Source organism: Tachyglossus aculeatus, chromosome 7 (genome assembly GCF_015852505.1).
Source record: "Tachyglossus aculeatus isolate mTacAcu1 chromosome 7, mTacAcu1.pri, whole genome shotgun sequence".
Lineage (NCBI taxonomy): Eukaryota > Metazoa > Chordata > Mammalia > Monotremata > Tachyglossidae > Tachyglossus > Tachyglossus aculeatus.
In genome coordinates this window covers 18829974-18852756 of record NC_052072.1, presented here as the reverse complement: position 1 = coordinate 18852756, position 22783 = coordinate 18829974, and the positions used below count along the sequence as shown (strand labels likewise).

At 50.5% G+C, this 22783-nt stretch overlaps 1 protein-coding gene across 1 annotated transcript in view; it reads right to left on the bottom strand.

The window, feature by feature from the left end:
* Window positions 1-694: 694 nt before the first annotated feature.
* Window positions 695-22783, bottom strand: part of LEMD2 (LEM domain nuclear envelope protein 2) — a 28323-nt gene continuing 6234 nt past the window's right edge. The window contains exons 4-9 of the mRNA XM_038749570.1: window positions 16717-16793; window positions 14754-14833; window positions 11370-11515; window positions 10618-10719; window positions 10342-10444; window positions 695-1354 (exon numbers count right to left, since the gene is read on the bottom strand). Of these exons, the coding sequence (XP_038605498.1) occupies window positions 1204-1354; window positions 10342-10444; window positions 10618-10719; window positions 11370-11515; window positions 14754-14833; window positions 16717-16793 (659 nt within the window). The 3' untranslated portion in view covers window positions 695-1203. The remainder of the gene's footprint in view (window positions 1355-10341; window positions 10445-10617; window positions 10720-11369; window positions 11516-14753; window positions 14834-16716; window positions 16794-22783) is intronic.

The window sequence follows — 22783 nt, the reverse complement described above, 5'->3', positions numbered from 1 at the left end:
TGGAGGGAGGTGCAGCAGCTCCCTTTCCGGACCCTAACATTCAAGACCAGGCGTCCGGACCCCCGAGAGACTCCAGGACTTCGAGCGAGCTCTGAGGTTTGGAGGAAGTTTTCCTTTCAAGACCAACCTTCCTGGGAGTCAGGGCGGTGGGTCTCTTGTCCCTGGAGGTGCTCTGGCCATACGCCTGGGCGGGGGGCACGGGCCCACCGATGGCGCGGCCTCCCCTCTGGAGGGAATGCTGCCCGAGGTGAGGCTCAGAGAGATGCAGAACCCATCCGCCGCTGGTGTCATTAGCTTTTCCTAAAACTGGTGGCCCCACCGAGGCAGCTCGCCCCTCGTGAAGGCTTGCAGAAAAGAGCGCCATTAAACGGGTTTGAGCCCCTGCCTCCCTGTTTGACTGCTCAGCCAACTGGCACCCGGTGGCTGTGCCCTCTGAACTGTGACCCTCGGCCAGCTGCTCCGCACCGGAGCTCAAGGCACCCCGGGGCAGCCAGCTCTCTCCCAGGGGACGGGCCTGCCCAATGCTCCATCCTGCCTCGGCTCTGGCACAGGGGAGGAGCTCCCGATCCCATCCACGCTCTCCTGGCTTCTAGCTTAGTCCCTCTCTAGATGGAAGAGGGAAGGAAATCCAAAAGGAGAGACCTGTAACGGCCCCCACACCTAGTCAGCCAAAGCACCCCAAGGCACAGACCCCGTCTCCCCCACCCCCAGCCCAAACCCACCATCTCCCCAGACCCACACCCAAAGGGGACTACTTCCCGGGAACTCAGCAAACGAGGGACTGCCGCTGAATCTTGGGGGAGAACAGACGAGCTGCAAATCCCCGGTTCAAACGGCTCCACCGTTCATCGCCCACTCCCACGCGGGTGACCCAGACACCCCTGACAGGAAGCGGGAAACCCGAGGGCGAAGGCCGCGGGACCGGCGTGGGAAAGCCGGAGAGCAGTTACCGCCCTCACGTTTGACATCCTTCCCTGCCTCCCGGGGGCGGTTCCGGGTTTTCCCGACAAACTAAACTTCTCTGAAAATCCTTCGTGACCTTCCGAAGAAAGGTGGGAAGAAGGGACAGGGCGAGGCGGAGAGACGGGGAGAGGTCGAGGCGAGTCGGAATTCAGCACCTCGGGCCCCCCGGCACCTTCCACACCGTCAGTGGAAGGGGCCCCTGTGGGCAAGTTAAGTTCGTGCCTGACCCTTTCCCGGAGGTTAGCGCTCGGAGTCGGAGAAGCAAGAGGGCTTAGTCCATCTCCAGACCAGCATGTCCTCTCCGGCGACCCTGTGGGACTCCGTCTGGATCCGGGACTCGTTCGAAGCCAGAAACTCCACTGCCCTGTCCCAGATGCGCTTCATCCTTCTCCTGGAACAAGAGACAGCAAAGAACGATTAGCATAACTGTGCCACCTGTAAAGTATTTACTACGTGCCAAGCATCCTGTGAACTTCTGGGGTAGAGATAATCCGATCAGATCAGACACAATCCCTGTCCCACATGGGGCTCGCGGTCTAGGGATGAGGGAAAACAGGGATTGAAGCCTTATTTTACAGGTGAGGAAACAGACGCAGAGAAGTTCACTGTCTTGCCCGAGGTCAAACGGCAGACAGAGACACTCTAACCCGGTTACAAACAACCCTTCACCTCCGCGGACCACGGTACGAGAGAGGAAGGACCTGACCAGCCCTTCTGTCCAGGGCACAAAGCCTTAGCTGTGCCCCAGCCCGTGGTGTCCCAGATGCTCGGGGAAGTTGGTACCCGCCCTTCAAAAGGGAGTCAGGAGGCCAGGCCAACACCAAACCCAGACTGGAAGCACAGCTGGGTACTGGGGCCAGCCGCCCACATCGGGAGGAGTTGGCTGGAGGAGCAAGAAAGTGACCCTCAAATTTTCCCCCTCAGGAAGCCCGGTTTCTGAGGACAGTGGTCCCCAACCACACTAACTCCCTCCGTCCCTTCGAAAGAAGCAGGAATGGGGGGACTGGCTAAACTACGCGTGTCCTTTTCATTCATTCATTCAATTGTATTTATTGAGCGCTTACTGTGTGCAGAGCACTGTACTAAGCGCTTGGGAAGTTCAAGTTGGCAACACCTAGAGACGGTCCCTACCCAACAGTGGGCTCACAGTCTAGAAGGGGGAGACAGAGAACAAAACCAAACATATTAACAAAATAAAATAAATAGAATAAATATGTACAAATAAAATAAACGAATAGAGTAATAAATACGAAGGGAGTCAGTCCCATCCCTAGGGCCCGGTCCAGGGGCTCAGGGGCACCAGCCCCGGCCCGGCAGCCCAGCTGATGGGGCCCCACCCTTCTATACCCAGCTTCTTGCCCAGCTTCTGCTGCCGTCCGCCAGCCCAAGGGTCTGGAACCAGATCTCCATTCCCTATCCAGCACCCAAATGACCTTCCCTTCCCCGCTCTCTATAAATAGAGTAATAAATACGTACAAACATATATACATATATACAGGTGCTGTGGGGAGGGGAAGGAGGTAAGGCGGGGGGATTTCTGAGCCCAGGCCCGAGGCCGATCTTCAACCTCACACACTGGTGACAGGTTAAAGGGGAAAGTGCCCTGTGCCCTGTCGGCCCTGCCAACTGAGCCGGGAGGGTTGAACCTTGGGTGCAGCTGGCCCTGAGGTAAAGCTCCTGAGGCAAACAAAGCTCTCAGCTCTCCAGGGCCGAAGGTCCTCCTCAGCACCTCCACTTCCTGATTCTTGATGCGTGACCCTGGCTCGTCCCCCGCCAGTTTTCCCCTCCTTCCCGCAGTGGCGGTGAGCCCCGAGGAGCCCGCTGCCGCGGCACATCCCAACAGAGGGTGAGCGTGGGAACCCTGGGGCGTTCTGAGAAGCAGCGTGGCTCAGTGGAAAGAGCCCGGGCTTTGGAGTCAGAGGTCGTGGGTTCAAATCCCGGCTCCGCCACTTGCCATTCATTCATTCAATCGTATTTATTGAGCGCTTTTTTTGTGCAGAGCACTGTACTAAGCGCTTGGGAAGTACATATAGAGACTGTCCCTACCCGACAACGGGATCATGGTATAGAAGGGGGAGACGGACAACAAAAGAAAACATATTAACAAAATAAAATAAATAGCTTAGTAATAGAGTCGCTTCCCTTTCCTGGGCCTCGTCGGAAAAATGAGGATTGGAGACCGTGAGCCCCACGTGGGGCGGGGGCAGCGTCCAACCTGATCTGCTTGTATCATTCATACATTCAATCGTATTTATTATTAATAATAATAATTCACACATTCATACATTCAATCGTATTTATTATTGATAATAATAATAATAATAATAAGCACCTTGTAACTTCCCCAGCGCTTAGAACTGTGTGACTCTGGGAAAGTCACTTCACTTCTCTGGGCCTCAGTGACCTCATCTGTAAAATGGGGATTAAGACTGTGAGCCCTCCGTGGGACAACCTGATCACCTTGTAACCTCCCCAGTGCCTAGAACAGTGCTTTGCACATAGTAAGCGCTTAATAAATGCCATCATCATCATCATTCTGGGTAAAATCCAATTGGGAACCTTCCTCCTCCTCAGCCTGCCTGCCAATCCCGCATCCTGGCTCTTGTGATTTGGGTGGACAGCAGCCTTAGGATCGGCCCCGCTGAGTCCCAGGGCCGAAAGGACCCACGACGTCAATGGTTTATAGAAGCCTGCGGGAATATGGTCGTGATTTGTCCTTTGGCAGGGGCTCTGGCCCCTCGTCTCTCTAAACAGGGACACCTGTTCTCCGGCAACAGCACAGGGGAGGAAGCTCCCCTTCACGGTCTCTGAAGGGGACCAATCAATCTGCGCATCAGGCAGAAACTCCTCACCCTGGGCTTCAAGGCTGTCCATCCCCTCGCCCCCTCCTACCTCACCTCCCTTCTCTCCTTCTGCAGCCCAGCCCGCACCCTCCGCTCCTCTGCCGCTAATCTCCTCACTGTGCCTCGTTCTCGCCCGTCCCGCCGTCGACCCCCAGCCCACGTCCTCCCCCTGGCCTGGAATGCCCTCCCTCCGCCCATCCGCCAAGCTAGCTCTCTTCCTCCCTCCAAGGTCCTACTGAGAGCTCACCTCCTCCAGGAGGCCTTCCCTGACTGAGCCCCTTCCTTCCTCTACCCCTCATCCCCCTCTCCATCGCCCCATCTTACCTCCTTCTCTTCCCCACAGCACCTGTATATATGTTTGTACATATTTATTACTCTATTTATTTATTCATTTTACTTGTACATATCTCTTCTATTTATTTTATTTTGTTAGTATGTTTGGTTTTGTTCTCTGTCTCCCCCTTTTAGACTGTGAGCCCACTGTTGGGTAGGGACTGTCTCTATATGTTGCCAACTTGTACTTCCCAAGCGCTTAGTACAGTGCTCTGCACACAGTAAGCGCTCAATAAATACGATTGCTAGATTGATTGATTGAAGGAGATGTGCCAAACTAGGTCCAGCCAGTTCCTGAGCACCAGGTAGCGACGCGGATGGGGGGAGGGAAAGGGAGTGCCTTGCCCTCTCTGCAGGTGTCATGCTCACCCTATCTAGACTGTGAGCCCACTGTTGGGTAGGGAATGTCTCTATATGTTGCCAACCTGTACTTCCCAAGCGCTTAGTCAAGTGCTCTGCACACAGTAAGCGCTCAATAAATACGAATGATTGATTGATTGATTGATTGAGATGGTGGTGGGTGGTTGGGCATTATGCCAACTCTACAAATGAGGGAAAGGGAGTGACTTTCCCGGCACCGCCCAGGGCCTCAGTAGCAGTGCAGGGTGGCATGGTGGCTACAGCACTGGTCCAGGAGTCAGGGGAGGACCTGGCATCCTCCTATTAGGAACCATTAAGACCTGGGTTCTAATCCCGGCTCCCCCACGTGTCTGCTGTGTGACTTTGGGCATGTCACTTCCTGGGCCTCTGTTCCCTCACCTATAAAATGGGGATTAATAATAATAATGATGGTATTTGTTAAGCGCTTACTATGTGCAAAGCACTGTTCTAAGCACCGGGGGGATACAAGGTGATCAGGTTGTGCCACGTGGGGCTCACAGTCTTAATACCCATTTTACAGATGAGGGAACTGAGGCACAGAGAGGTTGAGTGACTTGCCCAAAGTCACACAGCTGACAATTGGCAGAGTCGGGATTTGAACCCGTGAACTCTGACTCCAAAGCCCGGGCTCTTTCCATTGAGCCACGCTGCTTCTCAACAGACACATGGGAGAGCCGGGATTAGAACCCCTGACCTCTGACTCCAAAGCCCACGCTCTTAGTGGGAGCCCTTTGTGGGACAGGGACTCCCCCTTTTCGACTGTGACCCCACTGTTGGGTAGGGACTGTCTCTATATGTTGCCAACTTGTACTTCCCAAGTGCTTAGTACAGTGCTCTGCACACAGTAAGCGCTCAATACGATTGATTGACTGATTGATTGACTGTGTCCAACCTGATTTACTTGTACATACTCCAGGTCTTAGAACAGGGCTTGGCACATAGTAAGCACTTAACAAGTACCATAATAATTATTATTATTTGGCACCGGGAAGCGAGGTCTCCAGAGGCCGGCCCAGGCCAGACCCACCACCCGAAGCCCAGTTAGAGCGGATAGAGTGGAGTAGCCCTGGATCCAGCCGTGTGGACCCACTGGCTTACTCTGCAGCCCGCGGCCAATTCCTGAGCCCCAAATGTGGCTTTGTGTGATCACCGTCAGGCTCACCCTCTGAGGCAGGGCAGAATTCTCCTGGAATCTAAAGGCCAAACACTGGCCTTTAGCGCTCAATAAATAAGTAAATAAATAAATGTATTATTTAATAAATAAATAAATGAGTAAGCGCTCAATAAGTACGATCGATTGATTGGCCTCACAGCCTCCTCCTTCCCCACCAGTTGTCCATTAGGCGCTAATGAAGCAGCCCAGATGGAGCTCGGCTCCTTTAATCAGCCTCCACTGCTTCTTATCAGCAAACAAGCTCTCCAAATTTCTCTCAATCTCTCCCAAGCAGGCCTCTGAAAAGTTTCACACGAGGGCAGGGGGAAAGGGTTGCGGGGGAGAGAGAAAAGAGAGGAGTCTCCTAGCAGAGCTGCTAAGCCGTCGGCAGTTCAGTTGCGTTTCGGGTTTCCATTCATTCATTCATTCTATCGTATTTATTGAGCGCTTACTGTGTGCAGAGCACTGTACTCAGCGCTTGGGAAGTCCAAGTTGGCAACAAATAGAGACGGTCCCTACCCAACAGCGGGTTAAACAGTCTAGAAGGGGGAGACAGACAACAAAACAAAATAAATGGAATAAATTGAAGGCTTACTGTGTGCAGAGCACTGTACTAAGCGCTTGGGAAGTCCAAATTGGCAACAAATAGAGACGGTCCCTACCCAACAGCGGGCTCACAGTCTAGAAGGGGGAGACGGACAACAAAACAAAACAAAATAAATGGAATAAATTGAGCGCTTACTGTGTGCAGAGCACAGTCTTCTAGACTGTGAGCCCACTGTTGGGCAGGGACTGTCTCTATACGTTGCCAACTTGGACTTCCCTAGCGCTTAGTCCAGTGCTCTGCACACAGTACAGAGCTCTAACCCACGGGACGTAGTTTCCATCGAGGGATCAAAGGGGTTGACTAAGCAGGGCAGGGAGGGTGGCTTCCACCGTGTGGGCAGAGATGTGGAAATTCTTGGGAAAAGTAGTTGTCCCCACCAGACGATTGACGGAAAGCTCCCGGAGCACGGACCCAGGGATCAGGATATCTGGGTTCTGGTCTGTCTTTTAGACTGTGAGCCCACTGTTGGGTAGGGACTGTCTCTACATGTTGCCAACTTGTACTTCCCAAGCGCTTAGTACAGTGCTCTGCACACAGTAAGCGCTCAATAAATACGATTGATGATGATGATGATGGTCCCGGCTCTACCTCTGGTCTGCCGGTTGGCCTCTTGTCTTTACCCCGGTTTCGTCTATATAACAGGGATAAAAATACCCATTCTCCCTTCCCCTTAGATTGTGAAACCCCAAGCGGAACAGGAACTGAATCTGATTATCTACCCCAGTGCTCTGGACATGGGAAGCTCTCAATACATACCATCTATTTATTTTATTTTGTTAGTATGTTTGGTTTTGTTCTCTGTCTCCCCCTTTTAGACTGTGAGCCACTGTTGGGTAGGGACTGTCTCTATATGTTGCCAACCTGTACTTCCCAAGCGCTTAGTACAGTGCTCTGCACACAGTAAGCACTCAATAAATACGATTGATGATGATGGTCCCGGCTCTACCTCTGGTCTGCCGGGTGGCCTCTTGTCTTTACCCCGGTTTCGTCTATATAACAGGGATAAAAATACCCATTCTCCCTTCCCCTTAGATTGTGAAACCCCAAGCGGAACAGGAACTGAATCTGATTATCTACCCCAGTGCTCTGGACATGGGAAGCTCTCAATACATACCATCTATTTATTTTATTTTGTTAGTATGTTTGGTTTTGTTCTCTGTCTCCCCCTTTTAGACTGTGAGCCACTGTTGGGTAGGGACTGTCTCTATATGTTGCCAACTTGTACTTCCCAAGCGCTTACTACAGTGCTCTGCACACAGTAAGCGCTCAATAAATACGACTGATGATGATGATGATGAATAAGTGCCATTATTATTATTATATATAATATAATGATGTGCATAAGTAATGATGTGCATATAGCTATAATTCTATTTATTCTGACAGTTTTGACACCTGTCTACATGCTTTGTTTTGTTGTCTGTCTCCCTTATAAACTGTGAGCCCGTTGTTGGATAGGGACCATCTCTATATGCTGCTGACTTGTACTTCCCAAGCGCTTAGTACAGTGCTCTGCACACAGTAAGCGCTCAATAAATACGATTGAATGAATGAATAGCTAATGTAACCAGCTCCTGAAGAAGGCCTCCATAGAGGCACTGGGGTAGGGAAAGGGCAGGATGCCCTCTCGGGAGATGCAATCAAACAATCAATGGCATTTAAGCGCTATAATAATAATAATAATAATAATGTTGGTATTTGTTAAGCGCTTACTATGTGCAAAGCACTGTTCTAAGCGCTGGGGAGGTTACAAGGTGATCAGGTTATCCCATGGGGAGCTCACAGTCTTCATCCCCATTTTCCAGATGAGGTAACTGAGGCACAGAGAAGTGAAGTGACTTGCCCAAAGTCACACAGCTGACAAGTGGCGGAGCCAGGATTTGAACCCATGACCTCTGACGCCAAAGCCCGGGCTCTTTCCACTGAGCCAGGCTGCTTCTCAGCGTGTGCAGAGAACTGTGCTAAGCACTTGGCAGAGCACAATACAATAGAATTCCCTGCCCAGAACAAGGTTACACTTTAGAAGGTGAGGCAGACAATATAAATAATTTATAATATAAATCATTATATTATAATAATATAATTCAATCATATTTGAGCGCTTACTGTGTGCAGAGCACTGTACTAAGTGCTTGGGAAGTACAAGTTGGCAACATATACATTATATTATAATGTAATATAATATTATAATAATTTATAATATAATAAGATATGAACAGCAGCATGGCCTAACAGATACAGCTCAGGCCTGGGAGTGAGAAGGGCATGGACTCTAATCCCAGCTCCGCCACTTGTCTGCTGTGTGACCTTGGGCAAGTCACTTCACTTCTCCGGGCCTCAGTTACCTCATGTGTAAAATGGGGATTGAGACTGTGAGCCCCATGAGGTGCAGGGACTGCGTCGAACCCAATTTGCTTGTATCCACACCAGCGCCTAGCACGTAATAAGTGCTGAACAAATACTATACCACCATTAACAGATACCATTATTATTATTATTACACTCTGGGCCTGTCACTCCCCTCCTCAAAAATCTCCAGTGGTTGCCTATCAACCTTCGAATCAAGCAAAAACTCCTCACTCTCGGCTTCAAAGCTGTCCATCACCTCGTCCCCTCCTACCTCACCTCCCTTCTCTCCTTGTCCAGCCCAGCCCGCACCCTCCGCTCCTCGGCCGCTAATCTCCTCCCCGGGCCTCTTTCTCGCCTGTCCCGCCGTCGACCCCCGGCCCCCGTCCTCCCTCTGGCCCGGAATGCCCTCCCTCTGCCCATCCGCTAAGCTAGCTCTCTTCCTCCCTTCAAAGCCCTACTGAGAGTTCACCTCCTCCAGGAAGCTTTCCCAGACTAAGTCCCCCTTTTTCCTCTCCTTCTCCCCTCCCCATCGACCCCCACCAGCCCTACCCCCTTCCCATATCCACAGCACTTGTGTGTATTTGTACATACTTATTACTCTATTTTATTAACAGAGTATATAGCTATAATTCTATTTATTCTGATGGCATTGACACCTTGTCTACTTGTTTTGTTTTAGTGTCTGTCTCCCCCTTCTAGACTGTGAGCCCGTTGTTGGGTAGGGACCATCTCTATATGCTGCCGATTTGTACTTCCTAAGCGCTTAGTACAGTGCTCTGCCCACAGCGAGTGCTCAATAAATACAATTGAATGAATGAACATTATTATTATTGCCGATTTGTACTTCCTAAGCGCTTAGTACAGTGCTCTGCCCACAGCGAGTGCTCAATAAATACAATTAAATGAATGAACATTATTATTATCACTTCACTTCTCTGTGCCTCAATTGTCTCATCTGTAAAAAGGGGATTGAAACTGTGAGCCCCACGTCGGACAGGGACTGCATCCAACCCAATCTGCTTGTATCCATACCAGTGCTTAATACAGTGCCTGGCACATAGTAAGCGCTTAACAAATACTATTATTATTACTTCACTTCTCTGTGCCTCAGTTGCCTCACTTGTAAAATGGGGATTAAAACCGTGAGCTCCCTGTGGGACAAGGACTGAGTCCAATCTGATTAATTATATCTACTCCAGTGCTTTGCACATAGTAAGCGCTTAACAAGAACCATTATTATTTAAGTGCTCTGGGGGTGGGGTGAAATCCAATGTCCAAAGATCACAGATCCAAGTGCATAGATGATGCAGATGGGTGGGACAGTGAGCCGGAGAAGAGAGGGTTTAATCGGGAAAGGCCTCTTGGATGAGATGTGACTTTAATGATGCTTTGAAGGTGGAGAGATTCCCAGCGTGGCTCAGTGGAAAGATCACAGGCTTGGGAGTCAGAGGTCATGGGTTCTAATCCTGGCTCCACCTCTTGGCAGCTGTGTGATTTTAGGCAGGTCACAACTTCTCTGTGCCTCAGTTACCTCATCAATAATATGGGGATTAAGACTGTGAGCCCCCCCAACCTGGTCACCTTGTATCCCCCCCAGCATTTAGAACAGTGCTTTGCACATAGTAAGCGCTTAACAAATGCCATCACTATTATTATTATTATTAGATTGGTGGTCCGGCATACACGGAGGGGAAGGCGAAAAGGAAACTCACCTGCTCTGAGGTGGTATCAGGGTGTCCCGCACGTGAAGGATGCCCACATAGGGATAGCGCTCCATGTCCTGTTCCCAGTCCACATAGTGATCCTGCACAACAGCTGGGGCACCGAGAGGGAGACAACAAAACCATCCATGGCAGTTCAGCAACTTCCCGGGAGTACAGGAGGCAGGGGGAAGAGAGGAAGGGAGGAAGATGGGGGGAGAGGTGGCGGGGGCGGGGGGAGAGACAGAGTCTCTTATAGTCAAAGGGATGTTTTCAAGAGTTGGTCACCTATAATTTTCTTCACCATTTCATACATGGCCTGCTCCTCCTCTTCTAGTTTCCGCCACCGATACTTCAGAAGAATCAGGACTCCCCACAAAAAAGCCAGACCTGCGGAAGGCAGAAATCAAGAGCCCAGAAAGTCTCAGGGGATCGGGCCGCTCTGGCCGAGGGGCCGATCCGGCCACGGGGGCCACCTCGCCTTCACCCCCGAGTCTGTGCCTAACCCCCTGAATTCCGGGCCCACATTCCCAGGGTTTCGGGATGGATGGTGTACGCCGTCCCGTTTGGTCCCTTCTAAGCAGGCTGTCTTTCTCCTGCTCCCTGGAGTTGATGGCTCTTGGGCAGATGGCGGGCATCGTGGCCACAAGTTGCCCCTGTCTCCTTCCCCGGGGAACCCTCTGCTTTCACCCAACAGGAGATGGGCAGTTAGAGGCCCAGCATCAGGGCTTCCTCCCATGAGCCCCAAGCCTCCTCGCCCGGTGCCAAGAACATTTTCCAACCATTTTGGAGCCAATCTCGGGGCGGGTGGGAACGGCAGTGACATTTCAGTATGAAGGCTGACATGTTCATCTCCTCTGTTTTATTGACCAGACCTCAGGTTCACTAGACAGAAATGAACTCTCCAACGCTGGGATTTTTAGCAGCCATCAGTCACGCCGGGGAAAATCACCAGGCCGGTTCACGGGCCCGGGAGGGGGACGGGCAGAGTCGGGGAGAGACGGGGACGCGTCCCCAGCCGCCGGGGGCCGGACGCTTACCCCAGAAGAAAATGAGCACGCTGGTCACGGCTGTGAGCAGGGCCCGCCTCAGGCGGCAACCCACGCCCATCCGAGGCCGGGCCGACTCCAGACAGGCCACCTGGTCCACGGCCGTCACCAGTTCCGACAGGTCTCCCCCTTTCAACCTGCAAGAGAGGATCGATCGGCTGCTGGAGTCCCGGGGCCCAAGGCCTCCCTAAGCGCCCAACCGAAGAAAACCCCGGCGTTTCATCAGAAGGAAAACTGAACCGATGCCGGCCTATCTACGGCGAGTACTCCCAAAATCGTGCTTAGGATCTCAGGGAGGCTCTTGCCAGAAAATGTCCGTGTTGGCTACTTAGGAAGACTAAAGCTTTAAAGACGGCAGCAGGATTGAACTCCCACTGCTAAAGTGACGTCTCCCTCGGCAGGCTCTTTGACAGGGCCTCTCAGCGTGCAGAAGATTAAACTTTAAATTGGATTCCCTCCTCCCAGCAGAAAGAATTGGAAATGTTTACTGAACCTCCGCTCGGCAACCGCCGGGCCAGAATTCAACGGCAGGGTCTGGGAAGGGAGTATCTTTCGCTTAAAGCGCTTGAAGCAGCGTGGCTCAGTGGAAAGAGCCCGGGCTTTGGAGTCAGAGGTCGTGGGTTCACATCATCATCAATCGTATTTATTGAGCACTTACTATGTGCAGAGCACTGTACTAAGCGCTTTGGAAGTACAAATTGGCAACATATAGAGACAGTCCCTACCCAACAGTGGGCTCACAGTCTAAAAGGAGGAGACAGAGAACAAAACCAAACATACTAACAAAATAAAATAAATAGGATATGTACAAGTAAAATAAATAGAGTAATAAATATGTACAAACATATATACATATATACAGGTGCTGTGGGGAAGGGAAGGAGGTAAGATGGGGGGGATGGAGAGGGGGACGAGAGGGAGAGGAAGGAAGGGGCAAATCCCAGCTCCGCCACTTGTCAGCTGTGGGACTTAGGGCAAGTCACTTAACTTCTCTGTGCCTCAGTTCCCTCATCTGTAAAATGGGGATTAAGACTGTGAGCCCCACATGGGACAACCTGATCACCTTGTAATCTCCCCAGCTCTTAGAACAGTGCTTTACACATAGTAAGTGCTTAATAAATACCATTATTATTATTAAAGAGTCAGAGTAAGCTGGTTAAGGGCAAGCCAGAGCACGCAGCCTAGATTATTATCATCATTATTACTAAAGAGTCAGAGTAAGCTGGTTAAGGGCAAGCCAGAGCATGCAGCCTAGACGAAGCCAAACGTATTTGTTCACCCTCCCATGTACCCCAGATCCCAGGTAACCGCAGCAAGATATTCAGGGCGGCCTTTGGCCAGTGTGGAAGCCATCCTCTTTCTTGCCCTCCCCGCGAAACCCCTCAGCGGCCAGGGGGCTTTTCGGTTCGTATGTGACCACCGGATTTCTTCTTGATGCTACCCTGGTATTTTGGCTAAGAGCCGTGAAGCATAAAATGCTTATCTTCTAAGGCTTTCGGCAGAATGCAGGGAAAAAAAAAATCACTCAGACCTCAGGGTCTGTTAAAGCCAACCCTCAAACAGCCTGCCCGGGCCCAGTCACTGAGGTTTCGGTCACACTGCTTCGGGGGCACTCTCCGCTCTAGGGCTGGTGCACTGGGTCTTTACGGGAATTATAGAAAGAGCTCGGGGAGTTTTAATAACGTAAGGTTGGGACCCGAGCAGAGCTCTGGACCTCGGGAGCGAACGAGTCAATGTTTCCAGGACGATCGTTTTCCCAGCAGGAGAAACGTTAGGCATTGTCAGACACCACCCACTGGCATCTTTCCTCCAGTCTGTAATGCCCAAACCCGACATGGCACAGCGGGCGAAGGGAGAGCTGTTGCTGCCCTCCAGGATGGGCTCCAGTGGAAGATTCTGGGATTAGGGTCAATCTGCCCATTCCCTCCACCTTCCCAGGGAGTGGCAAAGGCTGTGCCCGGGGCGTTCTTCCCTCCGGGTAAGGCATGCCAGGCTGCGGAGGGTCCTTTGCCCAGTCAGAGCTCCAGGAGAGGGGGATCCCTGGGCATGAGGGACAGGAGGGGGGCTCAGCCAAAGCTAGACTATTCTCCCACCTCTAGACTATAAGCACAATAATAATAATAATAATAATTGGCATTTGTTAAGCGCTTACTACGTGCAAAGCACTGTTCTAAGCGCTGGGGAGGATACAGGGTGATCAGGTTGTCCCACGGGGGGCTCACAGTCTTAATCCCCATTTTACAGATGAGGTAACTGAGGCCCAGAGAAGTTAAGTGACTTGCCCAAGATCACACAGCAGACAGGTGGCGGAGTCGGGATGTGGGCAGGGAATATGTTGACCAATTCTGTTACACTGCACTCTTCCAAGCGCTCAATAAGATTAATTGGTTGTTTCTTCCCAAACCCCTCAGGAGGGGATGGGTCAAGGCAGGCTCAGAGAAAGCGCTACTAAAGGACCAGTCCAACTTCTGGGTGGCCCCACATGATGGTGATGAATATATTTGTTAAGCGCTTACTACGTGCCAGGCACTGTACTAAGCGCTGGGGTGGCTACAGGCAAGTCAGGCTGGACACAGTTCCCTGACTCATGTGGGGCTCACGGTCTCAATCCCCACTGCACAGATGAGGTAACTGAGGCACGGAGAAGTTAAGTGGCTTCCCCAAGGTCACGCAGCAGACAAGTGGAGGAGCAGGGATTAGAAGCCACGACTTTCTGGTTCCCAGGCCTGTGATCTATCCACTACGTCGTGCTGCTTGATGATGATGATGATGGCATTTGTTAAGCGCTTACTATGTGCAAAGCACTGTTCTAAGCGCTGGGGGGGATACAGTGTGATCAAGTTGTCCCACATGGGGCTCACAGTCTTAATCCCCATTTTTACGGACGAGGTAACTGAGGCGCAGAGAAGTTAAGTGACTTGCCCAAGGTCACACAGCAGACTTGTGGTGGAGCCGGGATTCGAACCCATGACCTCTGACTCCAAAGCCCGTGCTCATTCCACTGAGCCACGCTGCTTCTCTATAATAATAATAATGGCATTTATTAAGCGCTTACTATGTGCAAAGCACTGTTCTAAGTGCTGGGGAGTTTACAAGGGGATCAGGTTGTCTCACGTGGGGCTCACAGCCTTAACCCCCATTTTCCAGATGAGGGAACTGAGGCACAGAGAAGTGAAGTGACTAGCCCAAAGTCACACAGCTGACAGTTGGCGGAGCCGGGATTTGAACCCGTGACCTCTGACTCCAAAGCCCGGGCTCTTTCCACTGAGCCACGCTGCTTCCCCATGTGTGGACCCGGGCACCTCCCAACCAGCCCCAATCTGAGGGAAAACCCATCCGTGGAGGACGCAATCCCAGCTCCCATCCCCGGCTCACCAGATTCCCACATCCTTGTTACTGCTCAGGATCCACGTCAGCGCGGCTTCAAACTTCACTGGGGGACTACCCGTCACGTTCTGCAGGGAAGAGCCATAAGATTAGTTCACGAGGAGCAGCGAGCCCTAGTGGGAAGAAGAGGGGCCCGGGAGTCAAAGGACTTGAGTTCTAATCCTGGCTCTGCCAGCTGTCTGCAGTGTGACCTCGGGCAAGTCACTTCACTTCTCTGTGCTTCAGTTTCCTCAACTGTAAAATGGGGATTCAATACTCGCTCCCCCTCCTACTTAAACTGTGAGCCCCATGTGCGACAGGGATGGTGACCCATCTGATGACCTCGTATCTATTCCAGCGCTTAGAACAGTGCTTGGTGTATATTAAACGCTTAACTAATCTCATAATAGATGAAAGAGCGGAAATGCTTGGAGAAACAATGAGTCAGGCAGGCCAAAAGAAGAGGGCAGTCTGGCCAGTTCCAGACCGACTTGATTACGCGTTCCTCTGGGACCAGGATAATAATAATAATAATGGCATTTATTAAGTGCTTACTATGTGCAAAGCACTGTTCTAAGCGCTGGGGAAGTTATAAGGTAATCAGGTTGTCCCACAGGGGTCTCAGTCTTAATCCCTGTTTTACAGATGAGGTAACTGAGGCACAGAGAAGTCAAGTGACTTGCCCACAGTCACATAGCTGACAATTGGTGGAGCCGGGATTTGAACCCATGACCTCTGACTCCAAAGCCCGGGCTCTTTCCACTGAGCCACGCTGCTTCTCCAAGAGGATACCTCTTACTTCTACAGTATCTTCCCAATTTACTTGTACATATTTACTATTCTATTTATTTTATTTTGTTAATATGTTTTGTTTTGTTGTCTGTCTCCTCCTTCTAGACTGTGAGCCCGCTGTTGGGTAGGGACCGTCGCTATATGTTGCCAATTTATACTTCCCAAGTGCTTAGTACAGTGCTCTGCACACAGGAAGCGCTCAATAAATACGATTGAATGAATGAAGTACCACAAGAAGCAGCGTGGCCTAGTGGACAGACCACAAGCCCAGGAGTCAGAAGGATCTGGGTTCTAATCCTGGCTCCACTACTTGTCTGCTGTGTGACCTTGGGCAAGTCACTTCATTTCTCTGTGGCTCAGTAATCTCATCTGAAAAATGGGGAAGAAGAGTGGGAACCCATGAGGGACAGTGACTGTTGTCCAACCTGACTGTCTTGTCCCTACCCCAGTGCTTAGTACAGTGTCTGCCTCAGAGTTTGCACTTAAATATCATAAAAAAGTACCTCAGGGGCGGGGGGTTCTGGAGACATTTAGGAGCAATAGTAGAGGCGGGTGTGAAGGATGTTAGTCACGTTAAGAGTGGGGTCGTTGCTACCAGAGTAAACGTTTCCACTGTACTGACCTAGGGCCCTGCTTCCCGACAACTGGGGAAGCAGTACGGCCTGGCGGATACAGCCTGGGCCCAGGAGTCAGCAGGACTTGGGTTCTGATTCTGGTCTTCTGTGTGACCTTAGGTGGGTCACTTGACTACTCTGGGCCTCAGTTCCCTCATCTGTAAAATGGGGATTAATATGTGAGCCCATGGACTGATCTCCTTCTATCTACACCAGCGCTTAGAATAGTGTCTGGAATGCCCTCCCTCTGCCCATCCGCCAAGCTAGCTCTCTTCCTCCCTTCAAGGCCCTACTGAGAGCTCACCTCCTCCAGGAGGCCTTCCCAGACTGAGCCCCTTCCCTCCTCTCCCCCTCGTCCCCCCTCCATCCCCCCCATCTTACCTCCTTCCCTTCCCCACAGCACCTGCATATATGTATATATGTTTGTACATATTTATTACTCTATTTATTTATTTATTTTACTTGTACATATCTATTCTATTTATTTTAGCACGGGGTGGTCAAGCATCACAGACCCAGAGCACCAAGAGGCTCTAATGGTGGCCAAAGATCACAGTACTACTTACAGCTATATACTCCTGGGCTTCGATAACAGGGATGCATTTACTTTTCAGCTTCTCAGGATTGCCACACTCAAAATTACCTAGAAAAACATTTCAGGACAAAGAAAGGATTTAGAGGTGGAATGACTCGGCTCAAAACGCACCGAGGACCAAGCCAGCCGTTCCAAGACGGATCCTATGGCCGAGCTGTTTCCTCCCACCTTCCGCTAGGGAAGCTTCCCTCCCCACAGCCGGATCAAAAGCTACTTAGCTTGCATCAATTCCAGATCATTAAAACCTGACTTGCCACACCGTTTGGTTATTTGCATCAAATGACTAGAAGCTGCACACCACCAAGGTCTGCTTTCAACTGATCCTTAAAAGGGCTGGGCGGAGAGTTTCGGATGCAGGGGGAAATGGATCCTCCCAAGCACAGGCTGGAAAAAGGACAAGGAGGCGGGGGAGGTTTTAGATGAAGACTCTGATGAAAGCCATGAAGTGGAAGATGCCCAGGATAGCATCGTGTCATCCCCATCTTACCTTCCCTTCCCCATAGCACCTGTACATATGTATATATGATTGTACATATTTATTACTCTATTTATTTATTTATTTTACTTGTACATTTCTATCCTATTTTATTTTGTTGGTATGTTTGGTTCTGTTCTCTGTCTCCCCCTTTTAGACTGTGAGCCCACTGTTGGGTAGGGACTGTCTCTATGTGTTGCCAATTTGTACTTCCCAAGCGCTTAGTACAGTGCTCTGCACATAGTAAGCGCTCAATAAATACGATTGATTGATTGATTGATTGATCTCCGCAACCTCTAAGGGGCCACCAACCGTGTGACCCGAGGCGGCAGAGGACCCATGACGGTGCTGCTCCCATCTGCCCACGAAATGCCCACCCTGATGCCAGCCCGGCCCTGGAGGTATCGGTGAGGTGATTCAGAGGCTGAGGGTGGGGCCTCCTATCCGATCCCTAACAATAATAATTACGGTATTTGTTAAGCACTTACTATGTGCCAAGCACTGTTCTAAATGCTGAGGTAGTCACAAGGTAATTAGCTTGTCCCACGTGGGGCTCACCGTCTCAATCCCCATTTTTACAGATGAGGTAACTGAGGCACAGAGAAGTGGCTTTCCCAAGGTCACCCAGCAGGCCACTGGCAGAACCGGGATTAGACTCCCAAGCCGGTGTTCTTTCCACTAAGCCACACTGCTTCCCTGCTGGGCGGGATCCAGGGGCTCCTGAGCTCAGAGGGGTCGGGAAGGAGGGTGTGGATGGGGAACGGAGCTGAGGACTTCAGGATGGAATGAGGGACTCCAGCCTGAGTCAGGTTGGTCTCACTTGGGCCCCTGCCCACCTCAAGACCAGAGCAGATTCCCAATCAATCGATCATATTTATTGAGCGCTTACTATGTGCAGAGCACTGTACTAAGCTCTTGGGAAGTACAAATTGGCAACATATAGAGACAGTCCCTACCCAACATTGGGCTCACAGTCTAAAAGGGGGAGACAGAGAACAAAACCAAACATACTAACAAAATAAAATAAATAGGATATGTACAAGCATAATAAATAGAGTAATAAATATGTACAAACATATATACATATATACAGGTGCTGTGGGGAAGGGTTTAGAGCCCCATCCCTGGCGTTGCCTTGGGGGCTCTAGACCAGTCCAGACCTCAGGGCTCCTTGCTGGTCCCTGATGGTCCGAAGAAACGAGCGAGCCGGGTCATGGGGCATCCACGTGGTACATCCGTAACATGTTCTAAGCGCTGGGGAGGTTACAAGATGAACAGGTTGTCCCGCGAGGGGCTCACAGTCTTCATCCCCATTTGACAGATGAGGTCACTGAGGCCCAGAGAAGTGAAGAGACTTGCCCAAAGTCACCCAGCTGACAAGTGGCGGAGCCGGGATTCGAACCCATGACCTCTGACTCCAAAGCCCCAGGCCCTTCCCACTGAGCCGCGCTGCTTCTCTAATTGTTGTATTGTACTTTTCCAAGCTCTAAGCAGCGTGGCTCAGTGGAAGGAGCACGGGCTTTGGAGTCAGTGGTCGTGGGTTCAAATCCCGACTCTGCCAATTGTCAGCTGTGTGACCTTGGGCAAGTCACTTAACTTCTCTGGGCCTCAGTTCCCTCATCTGTAAAATGGGGGTTGACTGTGAGCCCCCCGTGGGACAACCTGATCACCTTGTAACAACCCAGCGCTTAGAACAGTGCTTTGCATATAGTAAGTGCTTAATAAATCCCATCATTATTATTACAGTGCTCTGCACACAGCACGCACTATTAATATGAATGGATGGATGAATCTGATGTGCTTACTGTGTGCCAAACGCCCTGCCAAGCCCAGGGGTAGGTACGGGATGATCAGGTCAGACAGAGCCCTCGGGATCACAACCCACTGTTAGGTAGGGACCGTCTCTATATGTTGCCGACTTGTACTTCCCAAGTGCTTAGTACAGTGCTCTGCACACAGTAAGCGCTCAATAAATACGATTGAATGAATGAATCCTTGGGCACATCCATCCCCAGCCAGCTCTGGAAACAACCCTCAAGTTCCAATCACTGTCCATGGGATCATAACCATCCCCCCATCTTACCTCCTTCCCTTCCCCACAGCACCTGTATATATGTATATATGTTTGTACATATTTATTACTCTATTTATTTATTTATTTTACTTGTACATATCTATTCTATTTATTTTATTTTGTTAGTATGTTTGGTTTTGTTCTCTGTCTCCCCCTTTTAGACTGTGAGCCCACTGTTGGGTAGGGACTGTCTCTATATGTTGCCAACTTGTACTTCCCAAGCGCTTAGTACAGTGCTCTGCACACAGTAAGCGCTCAAAAAATACGATTGATGATGATAACCACCCAGGTAATGGTAACGGCACTTTGATTGATACCAGGTTTCTCTTCCAGGGAGACCAATGCTCTCTCACTGCTGTGCTCGTGTGTCTTCCCGTTATCCCTGAGAGGTAGGAAAGGCCAGGGACGCCTTGCCTCACGTCAAAGCGGGGGACGATTGATTGACTGAATGAATGAATGAATATATGTATATATGTTTGTATGCATTTACTACTCTATTTTATTTGTACATATTTATTCTACTTATTTTATTATGTTAGTATGTTTTGTTTTGTTGTCTGTCTCCCCCTTCTAGACTGTGAGCCCGCTGTTGGGTAGGGACCATCTCTAGATGCTGCCAACTTGTCCTTCCCAAGCGCTTAGTCCAGTGCTCTGCACACAGTAAGCGCTCAATAAATACGACTGAATGAACGAATGAAACTGAGGCCTACAGGAGTTCAAAGACTGGCCCGGGGTCACCCTGTCAGCAGCGGGTAACACTGGACAGTGAGCTGTATCCTGTAATCCCAACAAATAATGATGGCATTTGTTAAGCGTTTACTATGTGCCAAGCACTGTTCTAAGCACTGGAAGCGGCAGGGCCTAATGGAAAGAGTTCATGATTGAAAGCTAGAGGACCTGGGTTCTAATCCCAGCTCTGCCACATTTCTGCAGGGTGATCGTGGGCAAGTCATTTCACTTCTCTGGGTGTCAGTTTCTTCATCTGTAAAATGGGGATTTAATATCTGTTTCCCCTCCTTCTTAGGCTGTGGCCATGGGGCCAGGAACTGTGCCTTGATCTGTCAGCTGTGTGACTTTGGGAAAGTCACTTAAATTCTCTGTGCCTCAGTTCCCTCATCTGTAAAATGGGGATTACGACTGTGAGCCCTATGTGGGACAACCTTGATTACCTTGTATCCCCCCTCAGTGCTTAGAACAGTGCTTGGCACACAGTAAGCGCTTAACAAATACCACATTATTATTATTATAATCTTGTATTTCCCCTGGGGCTCAGGACAATACTTAGCACATAGTAAATGCTTAATAAACACCACAATTATGATTATTCTTCCTCCCCAACCCAATCTTTTCAGAGAAGCAGCATGGCCTACTGAAAGATCATGAGTCTGGGAGTCAGAGGACCTAGGTTCTAATTCCGGCTCCACCACTAACCTGCTGTGTGACGTTGAGGAAGTCACTTCACTTCTCTGGGTCTCAGTTCCCTCATCTGTCAAATGGGGATTAAGGCTGTGAGAGCCACGTGGGAAAGGGACGGTGTCCAGCTTGATTTGCTTGTCTCCACCCCAGCGCTTAGTCCAGTGCATGGCACATAGTGCTTAACAAATACCACTATTATGATTATTATATTATTAATAAAGGCACTGGTGCAAATGAATGACCCCTCACTGGATTCTGCCCAATCACCAATCTTGTCTCATAAACCCAGAGTACCGTGATACGCAGTGAAATTCACTGCCGGCCACGAGAAGCAGCATGGCCTACTGGTTAGAGCGCGGGCCCGGGAGTCAGAAGGTCATGGGTTCTAATCCTGGCTCTGCCACTTATCTGTTGTATGACCTCAGGCAAGTCACTTCACTTCTCTGTGACTCAGTTCTCTCAACTGTAAAATGGGGATTAAGACTGCGAGTCCTATGTGGATCACCCCCTTCTCCTCAACACGCTATCCAACCTTGGCTTCACAGACTCCGTCCTCTCCTGGTTCTCCTCATCTCTATGGCCATTCATTCTCAGTCTCCTTTGCGGGCTTCTCCTCCCCCTCCCATCCCCTTACTGTGGGGGTTCCTCAAGGGTCAGTTCTCAGTCCCCTTCTGTTCTCTATCTACACTCACTCCCTTGGTGAACTCACTCGCTCCCACAGCTTCAACTATCATCTCTTCGCTGATGACCCCCAAATGTACATCTCCTCCCCTGTTCTCTCTCCCTCCTTCCAGGCTCATATCTCCTCCTGCTGTCAGGACATCTCCATCTGGATGACTGCCCGCCATCTAAAACTCAGTATGTCCAAGACTGAACTCCTTATCTTCCCTTCCAAACCCTGCCCTCTCCCTCACTTTCCCATCACTGTAGATGGCCCTACCACCCTTCCCGTCTCACAAGCCTGCAACCCTGGTGTCATCCTCGACTCCGCTCTCTGGTTCACCCCACACATCCAATCCCTCACCAAAACCCTGCTGGTCTCACCTCCGCAACATTGCCAAGATCCACCCTTTCCTTTCCATCCAAACCGCTACCTTGCTGGTTCAATCACTCACCCTATCCCGACTGGATTACTGCATCGGCCTCCTCTCTGATTCTCCCATCCTCCTGTCTCTCCTGGCTTCAGTCTATACTTCACTCTGCTGCCCGGATTATCTTTCTACAGAAACGCTCTGGGAACGTTACTCCCCTCCTCAAAAATCTCCAGTGGCTGCCTGTCAACCTGCGAATCAAGCAAAAACTCCTCACTCTCGGCTTCAAGGCTGTCCATCACCTCACCCCCTCCTCCCTCACCTCCCTTCTCTCCTTCTCCAGCCCAGCCCGCACCCTCCGCTCCTCTGCCGCCAACCTCCTCACTATGCCTCGTTCTCGCCCGTCCCACCGTCGACAACCGGCCCACATCCTTTCCCTGGCCCTGAATGCCCTCCCTCCACAGATCCGCCAAGGTAGCTCTTCCTCCCTTCAAAGCCCTACTGAGAGCTCACCTCCTCCAGGAGGCCTTCCCACACTCAGCGCCCTTTTTCCTCTCCTCCTCCCCATCCCCCCCCGCCCTACTTCCTTCCCCTTCCCACAGCGCTTATAATATATTTGTACCTATTTATTGCTCTATTTATTTTACTTGTACATATTTACTATTCTATTTATTTTGTTAATGATGTGCATATAGCTATAATTCTATTTGTTCTGACGATTTTGACACCTGCCCACATGTTTCGTTCTGTTGTCTGTCTCCCCCTTCTAGACTGTGAGCCCGTTGTTGGGCAGGGACCATCTCTGCATGTTGCCGACTTGTACTTCCCAAGCGCTTAGTATCATGCTCTGCTCACAGTAAGCGCTCAACAAATGCAACTGAATGAATGAATGTGGAACAGGACCTGTGTCCAACCCACAACCCAATCGCCTTGTATGTATCCCAGCACTTAGAACAGCGCCTGGCACATAGTAAGCACTTAACAAATACCATAATTGTTATTATTATTATTATTATAAGGGGTCGATGGTCCCCACCCAGCA